This window comes from Haematobia irritans, chromosome 2 (genome assembly GCF_050003625.1).
Source record: "Haematobia irritans isolate KBUSLIRL chromosome 2, ASM5000362v1, whole genome shotgun sequence".
Lineage (NCBI taxonomy): Eukaryota > Metazoa > Arthropoda > Insecta > Diptera > Muscidae > Haematobia > Haematobia irritans.
In genome coordinates, this window is record NC_134398.1 from 97,006,945 (window position 1) to 97,028,964 (window position 22,020).

Here is a 22,020-nt window from a genome sequence, read left to right on the forward strand (position 1 = left end):
ATTTTTGTATGAAAAGATGTTGTCAATCAAATTCATTACGGTTCAAATTGAAAAAAGCATTAAACGAAAACGCTAGAAAGCACCAATTTGGTGTTTTTTTTTTCAAAGATTATAGATTTGAGGAAGATGGGAGATTGGCTTGTTGCATTTACCAGATTAGTTTAATAATCTAATCTTTTAGTTGTTTTTAGTTTTTATTTTTTAAATGAAAAATGTAATTTTCTTAATGAAACAATGTTAAATTTTAGGCAACAACAAAAAAAATACATTTTCCCCTTTATGGAAATTTATTTCGTGCTCTTAATTTCTTTTTATTTGCATTTTAATGCTATGTCAATACTTGTCGTATACGCGTTTGGTTCGAGTATTAAACTAATGTGGTAAATGGTTGATGTGCTCAGTAGCCAGTATCCCATCTTCCTCTTCTATAATCTTTAGTTTTTTTTTATCATTAAAAAGGCAATTTCGTGTTTTTTGGAAATCAAAAAGCACTAAATTTGGTGCAAAAAGCACGAAATTCGCATCACCCCAATAAACACAAACGTTTGAAAAATGCTACATTTCAACAATTTTTCAAACATTTTTTCAAAGGTTTAGGGTAATATTCAAGTTGAGAAATTGTTGAGAAAATCGCGTTCTCAACAAAAAACAGACATTACCCTCAACAGTGAAATTCAACACATTAGCAATAATATCTCAAGTGTTATCCTCAAATTGAAATGCATCGCTACTCAATAATTTGTCAAACAATTTTCGATGCGAGTCAAATTCAAAATTAACATCGTTGCAAATACTTTTCAACCTGAATTTGTATGAATGATATCCCCACTTCAAATTGAAAGTCAAAGCCAAAAGTCTATGCATTTTGTATAATTTATTCATTTTCATCAAAATAAAATATATAATAATACACTACACTACATAATACACTACAATACCAATTGATATATAATAATCTTATTAAACATATCAACAAATAAGAACAAAAAAAAAAAAAACAAACAACAAAACTTTAAATATCTTAAACATTATTAGTAAACACTTTTGCATTGATAATTCGATTTCCTTCCTATTGGTTCCTTCCTTTTATTAACATTAGGAGCCATTTTAAATTAGGAACGTACTGGACCGCTTGTTAGAATTGATTTCCAGCAGAAGGAATTCACAAAATATCCATTTTAAACTGATAATAGCATATGAATTAAACTGACGATGTGATGCACATTTTCATCCAGAAGTTGTTGATTTCAACAATTTGTTGTTTTTAACAATTTTAATTGGTTGCACTTGTAACGTTTCTGGAAACTTTTTCTTGTCGATAAGCCACTCATTTTTCATTGGTCAGCTTCTTATTGTTTGCAAGAATGTAGCATCCAAAGATTTTAGTTTTCTGGAAAGAGATTTAAATTTAGTGACTTCTTTAAAGTGTTGATTTAATTTTTCATATTGACGTACCAATTATTATAAACTATTTGAAGCAGTTCCAGTTAATTGCCCACCATTTTTTCATTGGTCAGCTTTTTAATGTTTTCAAGAACGTAGAATCCATAATTTTAGTTTTCTGCAAAGAGATATACATTTAGTGACTTCCTTAAAGTTTTATTTCATTTTTTATTTTCACTTACCTATTTTTATAAACTATTTGGTTATTTGCTTAAATTTTCCATTTTTTTATTTGTTGCAATTGACCACGAACTTTGTTGAACAAATAAGTATTGAAAACCACATGGTTTTTTCGTTGCATTTTAGAGTAGTGTTTTGTCAAAGTTTTCTCATATTATCTTCAACACCTTTTCAAAGATTTCGTCAACAGTTTGGCAAATTGGAAGTAATTCGCAAACAATTTGAAGATGTATTGAAGATGAGCTATTTCAAGTCAAGTTGAATTTATGTTGAAAATTATATTTACCCTCAAACTGAAAAGTTGTTGCATTTGAAAAACGCTCATCCTGTGTTTATTGGGACTGCTTTAGAGATTTTCGGCCTTATTCATAAAAAATCATTAACGCGCACTCTAAACCAGTGATAGCTATCACGCTCTTTTTATTCTATAAGCCTTATATAAAAATGGGTATTCATTAATCATTAATAACACTATTATAATTATCATGCGTTTTTAGTGATCAGGTGGCAACACATGTCGTTACATCTTGCCATTTTCATCGTAGTGATGAAGATCGAATTATAACCGGTTGATCTTAATAAAAATAAAGTCTCAACATTTTAATGATTTTGTGGCGAAACATAATTTTCCAGGCTAAATTAATTTATACAGAATGCATTACTCACACTATACAATCATTTTATAATTAGTCAATAATTTAGTATCAATATTAGTATTAATCGAACCGGATTGTATTCGAATATAAAGTCTATTGTTATTAAAAACACATCACTAATCTAATGGAATTCATCTATTTAATTTCTCGAGCTAATTTTCGACGCATTTTTCATTAAAGTAACAAAAGGAAGATTAAGATGACGTTAAATTTACATAATATTAGTAGGAATGCATTTTGTACGTCTATTTCTGCAGTTCTCTTATTTGGATTAGTATTTTGAAAAATGGTATAAAAATAGGGTTTTTATAAGAAAAGATCGCCCATTTTATACGCATTGGCATATAATGATATAAAGGGTGATTCTTTTGAGGTTAGGATTTTCATGCATTAGTATTTGACAGATCACGTGGGATTTCAGACATGGTGTCAAAGAGAAAGATGCTCAGTATGCTTTGACATTTCATCATGAATAGACTTACTAACGAGCCACAACGTCGAATTTTCAGTGAATGGGCCCTAGAAAAGTTGGCAGAAAATCCGCTTTTTTATCGACAAATTTTGTTCAGCGATGAGGCTCATTTCTGGTTGAATGGCTACGTAAATAAGCAAAATTGCCGCATTTGGAGTGAAGAGCAACCAGAAGCCGTTCAAGAACTGCCCATGCATCCCGAAAAATTCACTGTTTGGTGTGGTTTGTACGCTGGTGGAATCATTGGACCGTATTTTTTCAAAGATGCTGTTGGACGCAACGTTACGGTGAATGGCGATCGCTATCGTTCGATGCTAACAAACTTTTTGTTGCCAAAAATGGAAGAACTGAACTTGGTTGACATGTGGTTTCAACAAGATGGCGCTACATGCCACACAGCTCGCGATTCTATGGCCATTTTGAGGGAAAACTTCGGAGAACAATTCATCTCAAGAAATGGACCGGTAAGTTGGCCACCAAGATCATGCGATTTGACGCCTTTAGACTATTTTTTGTGGGGCTACGTCAAGTCTAAAGTCTACAGAAATAAGCCAGCAACTATTCCAGCTTTGGAAGACAACATTTCCGAAGAAATTCGGGCTATTCCGGCCGAAATGCTCGAAAAAGTTGCCCAAAATTGGACTTTCCGAATGGACCACCTAAGACGCAGCCGCGGTCAACATTTAAATGAAATTATCTTCAAAAAGTAAATGTCATGGACCAATCTAACGTTTCAAATAAAGAACCGATGAGATTTTGCAAATTTTATGCGTTTTTTTTTTTTAAAAAAGTTATCAAGCTCTTAACAAATCACCCTTTACAAAATAGCATAAAACAGCGATACATTAATAGGTATTGCCCAAAAAAGCATTTTGCAATTTTATCAAAGAGTTAAAGAAGGGTACATCCTACAATAAATTTTTACAATTTACCAAAGACTTGTTAAAGGTTTGGTAAGCTATTAATCGTTTATGAATGCTATTTTTCACGAAATAATTTATCAATCGTTCATAAACGTCAATTAACTTTTTATGAATACGGCTGTTTATATTTACTGGCATTTATAGGGCTGTTCGCGTACCTTTCCTATACACAATGATATACATATGTTGTACATATATTTTTTTAACAAAATATTTTTGTTTATATTATGAAACCATTTTCGATATATAAAAGAAAATTTTAAAAAAATGTATAGAATTAGTAAATTTGATCAAAGTTCTATTTCCATTAACATTTTAAGAAATTTTTTACAGAAATAAAAGTTTCTATGAAATATTGATATACAAATTTGTCTATGAAAAAAAGGCTATTCAAGTAAACATTTCTTCAAAAATTTAAATTTTGACAAAATATTCTGTAAAAATGGAAGCATGGCAACATTTTCTGAAAATTTTACAAAAAGAATACATTCAATCACATTAGACATTTTATGTCTTAAACGGAAATTTTGCAACTTCAAACGCGTGCAAAAAATTTTTCATGTTTTTATCAACTCATATCTGAATAAGATTTAATTCTAAATTCTAACAACATCTAAATTTTTTTTAAACTTTTCTATTGAATAATAAGTCTAAATTTTTTATCAAAACTGATAACAAAAATTTCTAATCAGCAAAAATTGAATGAAATATAGAATTAGAATTTATAGTAACAATATCAGTAAAAAATAAGAATATATAGACATAGGCACTCATACTTCCAAAAACATCTTTAACTACACAGATAAAAATAAGTTTGAGAACCAATAACTTTTGTTGGAAAACCAATAACAAAATTTTTTTAATTTTCCTGCAAAGGCCGGTATGCACCTCTAGCGAAAAATTTCATTCCCATAAGAAATGCATTGCTATTTATGCTAACGAAATTTTCGGTAGCGTTCAATTTCGTAAGCTGGTACGCACCTCTAATGAAAATAACAGGGTTGTCAAAAGCATATTTTGGCAGTAAACGTTTAATTTATTACAATCATTGTGTGCGTAAAAGTTTTAAAAGGTCTGTAAATAATAAACAATTTATTTAAGGAATATTTGGAGCATATATTAACAATTTTTAAAAGCGATTAGCTGGTTTAAAATGTGTGTACATAGCCCTGTTTTTTTGTTGTAGACTTAAATAAATTTTTGCTACCGAAAATTTCGCTAGAGGTGCATACTGGCCTCAACAATCTAATTTGTACAACAAAAATCTTGGGATGATTACTGTAGCACTATTGAGAATACGTCAGAGGCTTCCAGACTACGGAAGGTACTAGCATCCACTAACACCGCTCCAGGTTTCATTAAAATATCGGAGGGAAATTGGACAACGTCCAGTGAGGAGACGTTGGAGGTAATTTTGGACACACACTTCCCTGGAAATCAGACGGTTGAACCATGTTCTGGCGGTGTAACAGAGGCTCAGCGATCATTTCCTATCGAGGAAGTTGTGTCGGAATCTAGAATAAAATGGGCTTCAAATAGCTTTGGACCATTCAAATCCCCCGGACCTGATGGAATTACGGCGGAGTTACAGGCAGTGGCTGAAAGAATTATCCCCTGGTTGACGGTGATATATAAACGATGTGTAAACTTAGCATATATTCCAGAAAAGTGGAGGGAAACAAAAGTCGTCTTCATACCTAAAGCAGGAAAAGCCTCTCACTCGAGTGCGAAGGATTTCCGACCAATCAGCTTATCCTCATTCCTACTTAAGACCCTGGAGAGGATGATAGACATGTATCTTAGAACTAGCATGGATTCAAGTTTGCTCTCGAAACGAGAGCATGCATACTCGAAGGGCAGGTCTACTGAGACCGCATTGCATGAACTGGTCAGCTTTATTGAAAGCTCACTATCTGTCAAAGAATACACAATCGTGGCGTTTCTAGACATCGAAGGGGCGTTCAATAGTGTCCATCCGAGCTCGATATTAAATGGACTGACAACTCTGAATGTTGATCCAGGTATACTTAGGCTGTTAGACGAACTTCTAATAAAGAGACGTATTTCAGCCACACTAGGGCAAGCAAACATACAAAGGTATGTGAACAGAGGCATTCCCCAAGGAGGAGTTCTATCACCTCTTCTTTGGAATGTTGCTATAAACAACCTTCTGGTTTCTCTAGAAAAAGAAAGGATAAAAGTGGTGGCATACGCAGATGATGTGGCGCTAGCAGTCAGGGGAAAATTCCCATCCACAATCAGAGATATTATACAGAGAGCTCTCCGGATGACTGAGAAATGGGCGAAAGATAATGGTCTTGGTGTAAATCCAGCAAAGACAGAAATAGTCATGTACTGCAAAGATCGCAAAACTCCCACGGTTAGACCCATTTCCTTAGGGGGTACTGAAATTCCCTTTGGTGAGTGTGCAAAATACCTTAGCGTTATTTTGGACAGGAAGCTGAATTTTAGGCTTAATATTGAAGAGAGGGCGAGAAAAGCCACGGTAGCTTTGTACTCGTGCAAAAAGGCAATAGGGAAAAAGTGGGGACTAAAACCAAAAATTGTGCATTAGCTATACGCGGCAGTAGTTAGACCTATAATGCTATATGGTGTTGTAGTCTGGTGGCCGGCTCTTCAGAAACCGACTTGTTTAGATAAAGTTCAGCGTATGGCGAGCTTATGTATCTCAGGCGCATTTAGTAAGACAGGAACAGACTCCCTTAATGTCATGCTACATCTATTGCCTTTAGACATTTTGGCCAAACAGTCAGCTGCAACAACGGCTGTGCGGTTGCGCGAGCTATCGCTGTGGTCGGAAAAAATGTACGGTCATAGTTCGGTCCTCAAAGTAATGCCAGATGTGCCTAACGTAGTGGATTACACCCTGGCAAAACCACTTTTCGACAAAAAGTTTGAAACTCTTATTCGTGTACACAGACCCCGGGGAATAAAAGATATATAGATTTCTATACTGATGGCTCCAAATTGAATGGACAAGTGGGGTTCGGAGTATATTCTAAAGATCTGGAAATTCGAATAGCGAAAAGATTACCTAATCACTGTAGTGTTTTTCAGGCTGAAATATTGGCAATAAGAGAGGTGGTGAATTGGCTGAGAAGTAATGTTCCAACAAATATTGGCATTAATATATACTCAGACAGTCAACCTGCAATAAAATCCTTGGACTCTGTGTTCCTTAACTCGAAAACGGCCATAGATGCCGCAAATCTCTCAACGAGATGGCTGAGCAGTACAATATTCACCTAATATGGGTGCCTGGCCATAGGAACATACCGGGGAACTGCGAAGCAGATGTGTTAGCAAGGCTAGGAACTACCTTACATATTCCAGGGGAACTTGAATCTGTTGGTATGCCTCTGGCCACCTGCAAGCTCTTACTGCGTGAGAAGGCTGTTATGATGGCCAATATTCGATGGGAAAATTGCAAGGGTTGTAACGACACCAAGCAAATGTGGCCCCATTTAAACTTAAACCGCACACTAGATATGCTAGTGTTCTCAAGGCGTCAGATAGCACTCCTAATATCTGCTATAACGGGTCGCTGCCTGATAGGCGAATTTGCAAAAACTATAGGTGCGAAGTATAATGACTATTGTATAAGCTGTCATGACGTGGAGGAAAAGGAATCAATTAAACACCTCTTGTGTGAGTGTCCTGCTTTTTGTGTAAGGCGTATGCGAATTTTAGGAGCATATAACTTTAGATTACTGGCTGACCTGGAAAACGTTAACTTAAGCAGTTTGTTAATGTTTTTGGAGCAATCTGGTTGGTTCCACAAAAGTAAATAATAGAGAAGGTTCAGTGGTTAAGACTAGAAGTGCCCATATGTAATTGGTACTTTTAGTTAAATGTGGTATAACAATGGACTGAATAGTCTAAGTGAGCCTGAAATTTAATCGGGCTGCCACTTTAACCTAACCTAACCTAATCTAATTTGTACTTTTAATAACCATTATTACAAACATTTCGTTAGAAATAAAATTTTTAAAAAATTTCCTATAGAAATATAATTTTGACCACATTTTCTGTCTACAGAAATAAAATGTGGATTAATTTTTCTATAGAAATAAAATCTTGACAATAATTTCTATAGAAATAAAAGTTTGACAAAATACTCAATAGAAATAAAATTTTGAAAAAATTTTCTATAGAAATAAAAATAGGAATAAAAATTTGACAAACATTTTCTATCGAAGTAAAATTTTGAAAAAAAATTAAATTAAATTAAATTAATATATTTCATTTCATTTTACACACCTACACAACAAGATTAAAATCTTATAATTACAGTGCAGGATTATAAATGTTAAAACATCTCCGATTAATAATAAGTACAATAATTAAATTTAAAGATAAAAAGAAAATAAATTAAAATTAGAATAAATAAAAATTGTATTAATAATAATAGAAAAAATATATATAGAAATTACTTTTAATATTCAATTGCATTGTATTATTGATGATTGAAATTGTGATACTATCTTATAAATACAAGCAAATTTTTAATGATAAATATTCTAATTTTGAAATAAATTTTGAATACTCTTCTTAAAAGATGATGCGTTGCTGATGCATTGTATATCGGGTGGTAGAGTGTTCCAGAGACGTATTGTGCCAATAAAGAACTGCCATTCGGATACAAGACTTGTCCTTATAAAGCGTATTATATTCCTATTTCTATCAGATCTGGTAAACCGAATTTTATCATAGAGATAGCTGGGTTTCCGTTTGTAAATCAATTTATGTAGAAATACTAACGATTTGACATTAAGCAGGGTATTAAAACTAAAGGCAAAGAGGGAGTTTGTAACATGCGAAACATGATCGGTCCTACATAACGAACCCATACACATAACGAACTATACTATTGAATGCCACGTTAAGTCTATTTTTGCTCACGGAGTCAGTGTGTAAATATAACCATAGCGATAGGCGGTAGGCGAACACTTATTTACGTGTATTTCTTATGGGAAGCCCAAAATCCGCGACGGAATACCGTGACGGCTAGCGGCGTGTCGCTAAATTAAAACTTATTCTAACTCCTTGGCGAAAACTGGTATAGTGTTGCCATCGCTTATCAATTTTTTCAACTCACCACTAGGAATTGCTGTTGCCTGGACACGTGTAGATTATTTTTTCTTGAAATAACTCAACAAATAACAAGCCATTATATGTTTTTATTCAACTTCATTGTTTAATATTGTTAAAGCATGCTGTATTGACAACAAAAACGCTAGGAAACGTGAAAAACGGAACTATTCGCCGTCAAGCTTATTGTATTTGCCGTTGCGGCAAAAATGTTTCGCCTACCGCCTATCGCTATGGTTATATTTACACACTCACAATTCGCGAAAAGTTCAGATCCGTAAATTAAACCCGGTAACAAAAGACTTTTCGCCAGAAGAAGTCGAATATTGACTGGTGTGTAGGAATAAGTAACCCATAAAGCACGTAGTTTTGCATATGTTTGTCCAAGGGCTATGTTTACATGACTTGACCAACTCAATGCGCTATTGAATACTACTCCAAGATTCTTAGCACTAGTGACTACATCGATTTTTTGACCATTCAACATAATGTCAGCATTGGACAAAGAGAACCTTCTATTCTTGTGTATAATCAAACATTTATGGTGTTTTCTTTTCTGAAAAAAGTGCTTTGCCTTCATTTTGTCTGTACAGAATGCACATTTTTAAAATGTTGCCAGCAACCTAAAAAAGTGCTATCATTTGAATGGTCTGAAAAGAATTCAAAGGAGCAAACAGGGCAAACGTAAAATGAAATAAAATAAAAAAAAAAATAGACAGTAAAATATTAACAGCATTCACATCTCATCCGTAAATCTGTTTAGAATTTTTGTATAAAATATGGATGAAAACATTGAAATTAGTCCACAATCATTTAAACAAGTACAAGGTAAGTGTTACAAACTACACAAATGCAATTTTGTGTTTCAATATAAACACATGCTTATTTTTAGTTTGGACTGATGGCGAGACACGGATGATGCTTGACCTCTATGGGAAATACATGCCAGAAATAGGACCAATGAAAAAATTTAAGAATAAGAAGGCTATGTGGTCAAAAATATCGGAGGCTATACCTACAAAAACTCGGAAGCAATGCGAGGAACGATACAAAACAGTTTTAAAAAGAAAAAAGATTGCTATTGAAAACAACAACACTTCTGGGGCTAAGCACCAGCGCGTTGACTTTGAAGAAGAACTGGAAAATATTTGTTCTCTTGACGATTCCTTGGAGCCGGAAGTTCAGTTGAGTAGCCAAAAGTATGTAAAAAAAGAAAATAAAAACAAAAATTACGAGAATGGCCCCAAAAAGACCATACATGACACCTTATTCGAAATTGCAAAAATGAAAGAGGAAGCCAAGGAACGTCGTCACAAGGAAAAAATGGAGGCAGTGAATACAATGCACACTATTTTGCTTAGAATCTCCGAACAAAATGAAATTGAGTACAATTTTGAAGCAGTTTAATATAAAATAGTAATAAGCATTTGGTACAAATGTTTCTATTGATATGCATTCAAAAGGATACCATGAAGTGAATCAAAGATTTTTCTCGATATGAAAGCCATTGCAGACTTTTCTCACAGTGAATGATTTTAATACATGAATTATTATTTAAAAAAATTGCATTCGTGAAAAAAATGTACCAAATGTTTCTAGAATATAATTATGAACTCAGTACCTTTGATCAAAATTAAATTTTGAGTTTCTATGTAACGTAATCCTTCAAATAAGACTGGTGTATTAAATAAGATACTTACTCAAAAAATACTTTCTCCGAAACAAAATGAATAAAACACACTTTTAGTTTCGGACAAAAGAACATTACTTTTTATGAATATGAATGTAAAAAAAAAAACAATTTTTAATTTTTTTGTTTTATTACTTTCTAATATGTATAAATGAATTACACTATACTACATGTTATTTTATTTATGTTATGTAGTATATAGTTAGCATAAACTATTCTTTAGAACAAACCATTTCACAATAAAAATTAAAAATTTGAATTAAACAAATAGTCCTTTAAATCATTTCTCCGAATATGTCCCAACTGTGATAATAAGATATCGCGTTGATTTTCATCGGAATATTCGTCCGCAGTTTCCACTGGTATCTCTGGGACATTTTCGTCATAAAGGTCACATCTGTCGATACAAATGTTATGCAGAGCACAACATGCTAGTATAAATTTTGCCATTTTATCGACATTATGAAAATCTAAACGCATTAGCTGCCGGAACCTGCTCTTTAAAACGCCAAACGCATTTTCAATTTTAACTCTTGTTTGACAAAACTTCAAATTATAGAGCTTTTCCGATTCTGTTAGATTTCCATAATCACGATAAGGAATAAGAAGATATTCGCGCATCGGGTAGGCGGAGTCTCCTAAGAGATAGTACTTGTTGCCACATATGTTTGCCAATTCTTTCGAAATAAATGATAATTTTAAAACTCTAGAATCATGTATTTTGCTTGGAACACCGGTAAACACATCTTGAAATCGCAGCTTAGCGTCACAAATGCCCTGCATTGTGATAGAAATTGTATCGTGTCTATTGGCGTAAGAAGATCGTATCTTATGTTTCGGTGTCCTTACAGATATGTAGCTCCCATCGATGCAGCCCAAAACATAAGGAATACCAGAAACCTGAAAATTTTCATTTTAGTCTACATTGCAGATACTATTGACAGACAAACCTTTCCAAACTCAGTAGCAATGGTGTCCTTCTCTTCAGGAGTTCGTGGAAATTTGATTACTTCCGGAGCTATGACATTTGTCATAAATTCCAAAACATTGCTAATAGAGCGATGGGTACAAGATCGGCTCATATCAAACAAATTTGCCACTTCCCTGATAGTGGTTTTGTTGCCACAGAACCTAGTTTGAAATGTTTTGAATACTGGTAGGGTAAGTGCCAAGAAGAACTTACCATAAAAATGCTAACAATTGTTTCTCTACGTTGGTTTGAGGTCTTCCTCCTTGGTACGAGCGCTCAATTACAACAGACTCAAAACGTTCCATTAGGTATGCGACACTTTGGTGACTTACGCGGAAGTTGTTTTTAAACTAGAAATACATTTAATGTTGATGTATGTACTGCATTGATGACCTTAACTACCTCTGCATCTGAATACACATGAATGACATTCTCCACAAAATTATTTACTCGGCAATGAACCTTTCTTTCTGGCTGTAATATTGCTATGGTTTCTTCATCGTCGAATGATGATGACGAATCTAATAATTCGTCGATTATATGTCGCGCCACTAGTAAAGTCATGTCTTTATTTTCCATTTTAAAATTAATAATTTTTTGAATTTTGTGACAGCTAAGAAAATATGTGAGAAAATGTGTTTTTCACGTCACAATCAACAGAATATGCAACTCTGTTTCTCAGGGCAATCGTAGCACTTTCATTTGTTGGCAGTGCTGAAAATGCCCGTAATTTGCCTCTACGCGGGGCACTATTTTCACAACAGAATTCGAAACCTTCTCGCACTTTTGCCTGTTTTTTTAGAAAAGAACCTAAAAAGTAAATTTTCCGGGTAAAATGCAAAAAAAGTGCGTAGTTTTTACAAGAAAAGAAAACGCCATTAGACTTTTGTGGATTTACAACTCTCGAAAGACAAAAAGCAGGCAAAAAATATATTATAAATGCATAACATACCATGTCCCGCCACAAAAACTATTTCGACAAGGTAAAATCTTTCCAATGATGTTGTACATATATTTTTCAACAAAAAAATATTAAAAGTTGATATTATGACAAAAGAAAAAGAAAACTAAAAAACAAATTTTACAGAATTAGAAAATTTGATCAAAGTTTTCTACATAATGAGATGTATTTTCATTAATGTTTTTTACAGAAATAAACGTTTCTATGAATTATTGAAATACAAATTTTTCTATGAAAAAGTATATTCACGTCAAATCCACGAACGTGAAAATTTGGAACTTAATACCCACCTTTAGCCGCTAAAAACGTCATTTTTTCACGATTACTTTTCTTTAATAATCCATTTTAAGGAATACAAACTTTGTGAAAATTTGCTTTGGGCTTTTCCCCATCAAGTTATAATAAAATATGCAACAAATATGTATAATTTCATGCATTTTTCTTACTGATTTAGTTTTCACTTTAGCGATTTTAGCAGCTAAACTCGAACTTAATACTCACCTTAAGGCGGAACTCAAAATAAGTGGAATCAATAGACTTATTATAATTTTTTATTTTTTAAATTAAAAATGACGCAGTTTTAATAGAACTCATGTATTAAATATAAAATATTTCAAATTTTTTCGCAAGTAGTTTTTTTAACCGGAAATACACCCATCTTGGACATAATTTAACTTTCACCAAGACTTTTCCAAGTGAATTGATTTCACCGGAGAGAGAAATTGATTTGTTGTATGCAGTGTTGCCAGGTTAGGGTTTCGCACGTTTAAGGGATTTTAGGGGTAAAATTTATTAGGGGGATTTTTGGGGGTAAAAAAATATCTTCGACCTAATGAAGTGGTGAAATTCTCAACCAAATTCGGAACACTTCTGGCAATAATGTTGAGAAAAAATATGCGGGAAGTCAACCCAAGTTCCTAAATACAAACGTGTATGCTATAGCGTTATTTTCGTTATATTTTAACACTTCTGTTGAAAGGGCATTGTTAATCTGCATTTATCACAAAATGTAACAAAAAAGTGCATATTGGGCATAAATAGTGAATACTATAAAAAGAAAATGTTAAGTAACAAGTTTGTCAAAAATGCTTAGTTTTCGAGATGTCCATCGTTAAAAGTTAAAGTAGATTTAGCTTTTTTTTCGAAAATGTCTGAATTTTTCACACAATGTAACAAAAAAATGCATATTGGGCACTATATGTTATGTAACAATTTTGCCAAAAATGCTTAGTTTTCGAGATATCGATAATTGAAAGTTTAAATATTTTTAGTTTTTGTTTTTTAGAAAATGGCTGCATTTATCACAAAAGTTCATATTAGGTAGAAAAGTGTATTTTAAAGAAAAAATGTTAGGTAACAATTTTGTGAGAAATGCTTAGTTTTCGAGATATCGATCATTGAAAATTTAAATATTTAAATCCTTTTTTTAAGAAAATGGCTGTTTTTTTCACAAAATATTACCGTCCAAAATTTAAATATTGTACGCCCATAATTCACTACCAAAATGGTGAAATTTTTGCATATTGTCAAACGCAAAAAGAGCATTAGAGATTTTTTTAAATATAGACTATCAACAATAAAATAAAAATATCGAATCAGTTGTGATGATTGTATACGCACAAAAGTACCCCTTGACTTTGTACCACTCATTTTATAATTCCCATCACTGATAACTTCACACGATGAGTAAAGATAATTGAGAAGAAGATGCAGTCTTGTCATAGCAAAACTGAAGCACCAGAGGACTCTGCCAACAAAATATCATAAAGTTTGCGTCGACGTGTCTCTCAAATGTACTGCCGTTTGCGTCGGAAAATATCATAACATTTGTGTTTTTCATAAATTTTTGAATAAAAACCCACAAAAGCAGTGCCAAAACGATTGTAGAAAATTAAAATAAAACGTATGTGTATTTTAAAGCAAATATTCATTATGGTTTTATGTGAATATTGCCGTTTAAATTTATTCTTGGGCAGAGCTGCTTTGGAAAAAATTGACAAATAAAACAAATTTTTTCTCATAGCCCTCTACACCTTGACATTTGTCTTCTCTTGATAAGAGCACAATGCTTAATCTTGTTATACTCAATTATCTTTGCGATGAGTGAGTGTCATTGTTGCCACTTTACCAATTTTGTAGTTATTTCTGGTCTTAGCTTCCCAGTAAACACAAGATGAACGTTTTCAAATGTAACAATTTTAAGTTTGATTGTAGACATCATTTTAACCAGAAATCAACTTGAAACGGCTCACCTTCAAGTACTTATTCATATATTCATTATACAATACATTTTGTATTAGCAATGTAACAACAAAGTGCATATTGTGGAAAAAAGTGTATTTTAAAGAGAAAATGTTACGTAACAATTTTGCATATATCGACCAAACAACACGGTTGATATACGGCCCCTTTTAGAGGTTCTCGAAAGTGAAACTCTGGGTTTTAATGATGTTATATTGGCAGGCGATTTTAATTCGAACATTCTTGTAGACTCTTCCTTGTTAGATAAAATGCTGACTTTGAGTCTCGTTACTACTAACAATGTGTATCCCACACACTTCTCTTCATCAGGTTCCAGCACACTTTTGGATTTGTTTCTTGTCAACAACCCATGTGAAATTCTGCATTATGATCAGATTTCAGCCTCATGCTTCTCGAAACATGACCTGATATTTCTGGACTACAATTTTCCTAAACATGAAAAGGTGGGCACTTACAATTATACGTATCGGGATTATCGGAGTATTGACTACACGGACCTGCAAGATAGGATCAATTCGGTCAGCTGGGACAATATTTACACCTTTAGCACTGTGGATCAGCAACTGGAATTCCTGCAGGGTAATATTGTGCGTATATATGATGAGACCATCCCCATCAGGAATAGAAGAACAAAGTCTAACCATAGACCTTGGTTTAACTCCTCAATTAAGTCTTGTATTAGGGAGAGGGATATTGCGTATTCCAGATGGAAACGATTTAGGACAATAGCTACATTAAAGCGGCCAAGGTTCAGTATTACGCCGGGAAATTTCATAGGGCAGTAGACTCGAGAAGTAAATGGGGGGTTATACGGGATATAAGTGTTGGTGAGTCCAGGTATCTTTCTCAGCACTGCGGAGATCTTGATGAACTTAACAAGGCCTTCGTTAATGTTCCGACCATACCAATTGATGTTTCCTTTTATGGTAATAGTAATAGAACAGCGGACGATTCTGATATTTATGGCTCTTTTGAATTTCGATGTGTCTCATATGATGAGGTGGTTATTAGCTTCTCCAAAGTGAAGTCTAACGCCGTCGGTCTTGATGGTAGTGATCCAAAATTTATTAGGATCATACTTCCAACGATTTTGCTTTTTGTTACCCATTTTTTTAATACGATTTTAACCACAAGTATGTACCCCACTATGTGGAAACATGCGAAAATCATTCCGGTTCCTAAATCTAATTTGGATTTCCGTCCCATATCTATACTCAGCTACTTGTCTAAGGTTTTCGAGAAGATATTGCACTCTCAGATGTCAGAATATCTTCACCGGGAGTCACTGTTGACTGGTAGGCAGTCTGTGTTTCGCCCGGACCATAGTTGCATCACTGCCCTGGCGGAGGTTTCAGAATCGTTGAGAGGAGATATTGATGACAACAAAGTTGAATTTCTTGTACTTTTGGACCACTCAAAAGCGTTTGATTCTGTTGATCATCAAAATCTGGCCATGAAATTGAGACGTTTCTTTAAATTCTCATCAACCGCATTGGACCTGATTACGTCGTACCTTAAGGACAGGATTCAAACAGTTTATAGTGGAGGCGATAGATCGGGACCTCTACTTGTATATAGGGGTCCATTATAGGTCCGTTATTATTCTCCCTATATGCCAACGATCTCCCCCTACAATTAGAGCATTGCAAGACTGTCATGTATGCTGATGACGTCCAGGTTTTCCTGAGCGGCAATGTTGGCAGTATCAGGGACACTGTAGAGAGGCTTAACTATGATCTTAACCGTGTATTTAATTGGGCGAAGGCTAACGGATTATTGCTGAACCCTACTAAATCAAAATGCCTTATAATACACAGGAACAAGCATTTCCACCCACATGCGCCGGATATTATTATAAATGGTCAGAAGGTAGATGTTGTCACCAGAGCGAAGAATTTAGGAGTAATTTTCAATAGTTCACTTAGTTGGACAGATCATGTCAATTCTGCTGCGGTCCAGACTTATGCTAGGTTAAGAGCGCTGTGGTTTAGCCATTCCTATACGCCACTGAACATACGAATTCTCTTGGCGAAAACTTTACTAGTACCAGGACTGATTTATGGCTGTGAACTTTTTGCTAATTGTGACTCGGGGAGTCAACGGAGGCTAAATGTTGCCTTCAATAGCATCATCTGTTATGTGTATGGACTGAATAGGCGACAACGGTTCGCACATCTAGCGAATTCTCTGTATGGATTCAGTTTTCAGACTCTCATCAATTCAAAGGCTTTGATATTTTTGCAGAAACTTATAGTAAAACGGACACCGGATAACTTGTATTACAAATTGAGATTCGCAAGATCAAGCAGAGGTAGAAAAATAATACCATTTAGGCGTCGATGTCTTGTTTCCGAATGGCATTTCTTTATCAGTACAATACGTCTTTGGAACACATTACCGAGCAACATACAAAGCATCAGCAACCCCTTTATTTTTAAAAAGCGAATACTACAATTGTATCGGAATTAATTTACATATATCTTGTCCTTCATAAACTTCTATTTACATACTATCACGTCTTTGCATTTAAATGTTAAATTTTTCTTCGATATTATTATAAATACTAAAAACATATTACTTTTCAAAAATTATTTATTATATAAATTATTAATATTTAAAAGAAATGCTATTCCTCAATTTTTTATTTGTTTATAAAATTTCCCATAATATGAATTATAGTAATCCTAATTAAGATGGATATTATTTCAACTATTGAAATCTGCACTATAATTATAAGACATTGTCTTGCTGTGTAGAAATATACAAATAAATAATTAAATAAAAATGCTGAGTTTTCGAAACATGGATGATTGAAAGTCTAAATAGTTTTAGCTTTTTCAGAAAATGGTTGCATTTTCCCAAAATGTAACAAAAAAGTTCATATTGGGTAAAAAAGAGAAAATTTTAAGTAACAATTTTGTAAAAATGCTTAGTTTTCGAGATATCGATTATTGAAAGTTTAAATATATGTAGCTTTTTACAAATATACACTACATTTTTCACAAAATGTAACAAAACAAGTACATATTGGGTAAACAGGCGTATTCTAAAGAGAAAATATTAAGTAACAATTTTATGGAAAATGCTTAATTTTCGAGATATCGATCATTGAAAATTTAAATATTTTTAGCCTTTTTTTAATCTGCATTTATCACAAAATGTAACAAAAAAATGCGCATTGGGCATAAAAAGTGTATTTTTAAGAGAAAATGTTATGTAACCCATTTGTCAAAAATGTTTAGTTTTCGAGATATCGATCATTGACAATTTAAATATTTGAAGCTTTTTTTTAGAAAATGACTGCATTTTTCACAAAATGTAACAAAAAAGGTCATACTGGGCATAAAAAGTATATTCTAAATAGAAAAAGTTAAGTAACAATTTTGTCAAAAGGGCTTAGTTTTCGAGATATCAATCATTAAAAGTTTAAAAGAACCTACCCCTTTTTAGAAAATAGCTGCATTTTTCACAAAATGTAACATAAAGTGCATATTGAGTAAAAGAGTTTATTTTAGAGAGAAAATGTTAAGTAACAATTTTGTCAAGAATGCTAAGTTTTCGAGATAACAATCATTAAAAATTTAAATATTTTTCGTTTTTTTTTTTTAGAAAATGTAACAAAATGAAAAAATTTAACAAAATGTAATAAAATGTGCATATTGAGGATAAAAAGTGTATTTTAAAGAGAAAATGTTAAGTAACTATTTTGTAAGAAAATCTTTATTTTCGAGATTTCGATCATTGAAAATTTAAATATTTTTAGGGCCAGTTTCTCAATGTCTTGTTATTATGTATCGTGTCGATAAAACAGCTGATCCCATACAAAAAATTTACTAACCGGAGGTCTATCCACCGGTTAAAATTAATCGGAAGATGAGAAACTGGCCATTAGCATTTTTTAGAAAATGGCTTGATTTTAACAAAACGTAGCAAAAAGGTGCATAATGGGTATAAATAGTGTATTTTAAAGCGAAAATGTTAAGTAACAATTTGGCCAAAAACTCTTAGTTTTCGATCATTGAAAGTTTAAATATATTTATTTAGCTCTGTTTAAAAAAAATGGCTGCATTTTGCACAAAATGGTACAAAAAATATATATTGGGGATAAAAAGTGTATTTTAAAGAGGAAATTTTAAGTAACAATTTGGACAAAAATGCTTAGTTTTCGAGATATCGGTCATTAAAAATTTAAATATTTTTGGCGTTTTTTAGAAAATTGCTACAGTTTTTCGCGAAATGTAGCAAACAAGTGCATAGTGGGTATAAAAAGTGTATTTACAAAAAAGTAGATACAATACATACAAGAAGTCGTGTTTTCCAGGTGCTCCGTGAGTCGTAGCCCGTTGATCAGTAAAAACACTGTTTTCTGGCTCAAGCTGCATTTAAACTTTAATCTCACCGCTCCGTATATCTAGGGTAGTGTTGGCCAGTGCTTATTTATCGCGTAACACCACAAAATGTGATAAATAATTATTGAAATTAATTATTTTCTACATACTTTTATTGGAAAGCACAAAAACACAATACTTTATGTTAACCGATTGAAATTCAGCACGTAGCCATAAATAATATAAACAATATGTTAATCATATGTGTACTGTCAATCGAATTAAACAGTGTTACCAGTGTATTGAACTGTTTTTCTGTTTCGAACAATTGACAATAGATGTCGCTGCGGCATGCTTGTGTTCAAATTAGTCCTCGTAACACGCATGGTAAAACGAAGTTACCCATTAACCACCCAGTCCAAGAGTAAACGTTTTTAAACAATTTTTTGAAAAATAAACAAATAAATAAAAATAACAAAAAAAAAAAAATAAATAAATATATAAAACTGTAATATGGAATATAGAAATAGGGATGCAATTAATGTAGTAGAAGTGGAAATAACCGAAAATGCCAGCTCTTCTAAACGGGTCAGAGAACCATCTCTTTTAGAACGAGCAACGAAAACACCTCGTCTTTCTGATTCCCCTTTTCGACTTATGCAGTTATTGGATGGACGTCTGGAAAATACTGTTACGAATGTGATATTTCTAGATTTAAGTTTATTTAAATTAGTTTACGTTAATTTTCAAATTGTAACGATAAAATTACGTCATAACTTGTTAGAGTCATTTCTTTATTTTCTAGTACTTCCTTAAACATCTTTTGTGTTTCCAATCGTTCATTGTAAAAGTAACGCCTTTGGTTTTATACCTGCACGACATCTACCTAATCTAGTAGAATGCACTAGATTACTAGCATAAGCCTAAAAGTATGTGTGCCATATCACCTGTAAAATAACGCCGATGGAATATTCCAGATGGCTGTAGGCAATGAAGATAACCAGTTGAATATGTGGTGTTAGATAAATTGTATCAAGATAGTTCTCGATGGTTGTAGGCCAGACTATCCAGAATTTTCGAAATCGTCAAATCACGGTATATAAGCCCCTGGCGGAGGGTGCAGTCAAGTCAGTCGTAAGCTAAAGTTTATACAGTACACATCGTAGAGCAAATAAGTGAAACCAATCAGTTAAACAAATAAATTGTAGATTAACGTTATTGAAAAGAACTGTCTTTTTAATTATCGGGTAATTAAATACGCCTCAATATAAAAACGTAACAATTGGTGTCGGAAGTGAAATAACGGAAAAAAATCTACAATGAAGTTTAATCAGCTTCGAGTGGAAGACTTGAAGAAGGAATTGAGCAAAATGGAGCAGCCGACTACAGGAAACAAGGCTCAATTACAAAAGCGACTACTGGAAGAGTTCGAGCGGCGCAGTATTGATATCGAAACACATGAGTTCGATTATAAGGAAGATCTTGACGAATCAGTAGTAGCCAGCGCCTCGGAAACTCCATCTGTAGCTTCTAATGTTGTTGATTACACATCGATGGTCAATATTTTGAGCAAAATGATGGAAGAAAATTCTCTAAAAATCCAAGAGAATTCTAGAAAAATGATGGAAGAAAATTCTCTAAAAATGCAAGAGAATGCTAGAAAAATGATGGAAGAGAATTCTCTAAATATGCAAGAGAATTCTAGAAAAATGATGGAAGAGAATTCTCTAAAAATGCAAGAGAATTCTAGAAAAATGATGGAAGAAAATTCTCTAAAAATGCAAGAGAATTCTAGAAAATTGGAAGAAAAATTCGACGAAAATTCAAAAAAGATGGACGAAAATTCTAGAATTCTAAATGAGAATCTTCAACAAATTGCTGAAGGCATGGAAAAACGTGTGGACCATATCGAAAGCCAAATTGGGGAGCTGGATAAGAAGATTATTTCTGTGGATGAGAAAATTATGGTTCATGATGAGAAGTTTCTACACATTGAAAGAAAAATGTCAGAGCTGGAAATTAAAGGTGGACCAGTGCGCGTTATCGAGGGCTCGAAAACCAAACCTCCTGTTTTCGATGGCTCAACTTCATTTGATGTATTCAAATTCCAATTTGAAATGGTTGCTTTTAGAAATTTATGGAACGACAATGACAAAGCAATTGAACTTCTATTGGCATTAAAGGGCAACGCCGCTGATGTGATACAAAGCATTCCCGCTGCCTCTAGAAATAATTATAATGAAGTAATAGCGGCACTTCAACGTAAGTACGGCGGAGAACATAAGCAAGACATCTTCAGAATGGAATTAAGAGGAAGAGTCCAGAAGTCAAATGAGACTCTACAAGACTTTGCAACAGAGGTTGAGCGGTTGGTGCTTTTGGCATACCCAGGAGAGAGTCACCCACTTGTGGACCGCATCAGAATTGAGACCTTTGTGAATGGCATTCGAGACCCAGACATAAAATGTGCAACATATGCGTCACAAAAAGCTACATTTGTGGAAACTGTAACATTTGCCCTTGCACAAGAGACAGCGAGAGTACTAGCACGTCCTCAAGTTCACAAAGTACGTAAGGTGGAGACTGAGAATGACGAATCAAATTCCGTGATTGATTCAGTGAAAGAAGCCGTTAAGCAGGCAATGCAAGAAATGAAGCAGGAGACAACAAAATCCAGAATGAAGTGCTATAACTGTGATAAGCCTGGACATGTTGCTCGGGAATGTAAAGCACGTCGTAAGCGATCAAGATCGAAATCGCCATACCCATCCCCATCAAACAATAGCCATTTGTGGGTGAACCCACAGTCCAGTGAGTCACCTTTAAACTAAATAGAGCTAGTTCAGCGGGGCAAGAGCTGGCTCCCACATATGATGGCCCCACAATCTCCATAGCAATAGTACAACAGCAAAATAACAATTTAACTGTCGCGGGGTGTGTTAACGGCGACAAGCGTACATTGACGTTGGATACGGGTGCGTCGAAGTCTATCATTAGATCAGACATAGTAAAAGAGAAAGTTA

The 22,020-nt window shown here is 33.6% G+C and overlaps 2 protein-coding genes across 3 annotated transcripts in view; one reads left to right on the top strand and one right to left on the bottom strand.

Annotated features, from left to right (window-relative positions):
• Nucleotides 1–19,243, bottom strand: part of LOC142225842 (uncharacterized) — an 87,441-nt gene extending 68,198 nt beyond the window's left edge. For both annotated transcript variants that reach the window (XR_012719451.1, XM_075295653.1), the window contains exon 1: nt 18,972–19,243. Coding sequence is in view for 1 of the 2 variants with exons in the window: in XM_075295653.1 (XP_075151768.1) it covers nt 18,972–19,051 (80 nt within the window). In the remaining variant the exon portion in view is untranslated. The remainder of the gene's footprint in view (nt 1–18,971) is intronic.
• Nucleotides 9,111–10,424, top strand: LOC142225841 (uncharacterized). The gene is made up of 2 exons (XM_075295652.1): nt 9,111–9,614; nt 9,679–10,424. The coding sequence occupies exons 1-2, from the start codon at nt 9,566–9,568 to the stop codon at nt 10,191–10,193; spliced, it is 564 nt and encodes a 187-aa protein (XP_075151767.1). The 5' UTR covers nt 9,111–9,565; the 3' UTR covers nt 10,194–10,424.
• Nucleotides 19,244–22,020: the final 2,777 nt, after the last annotated feature.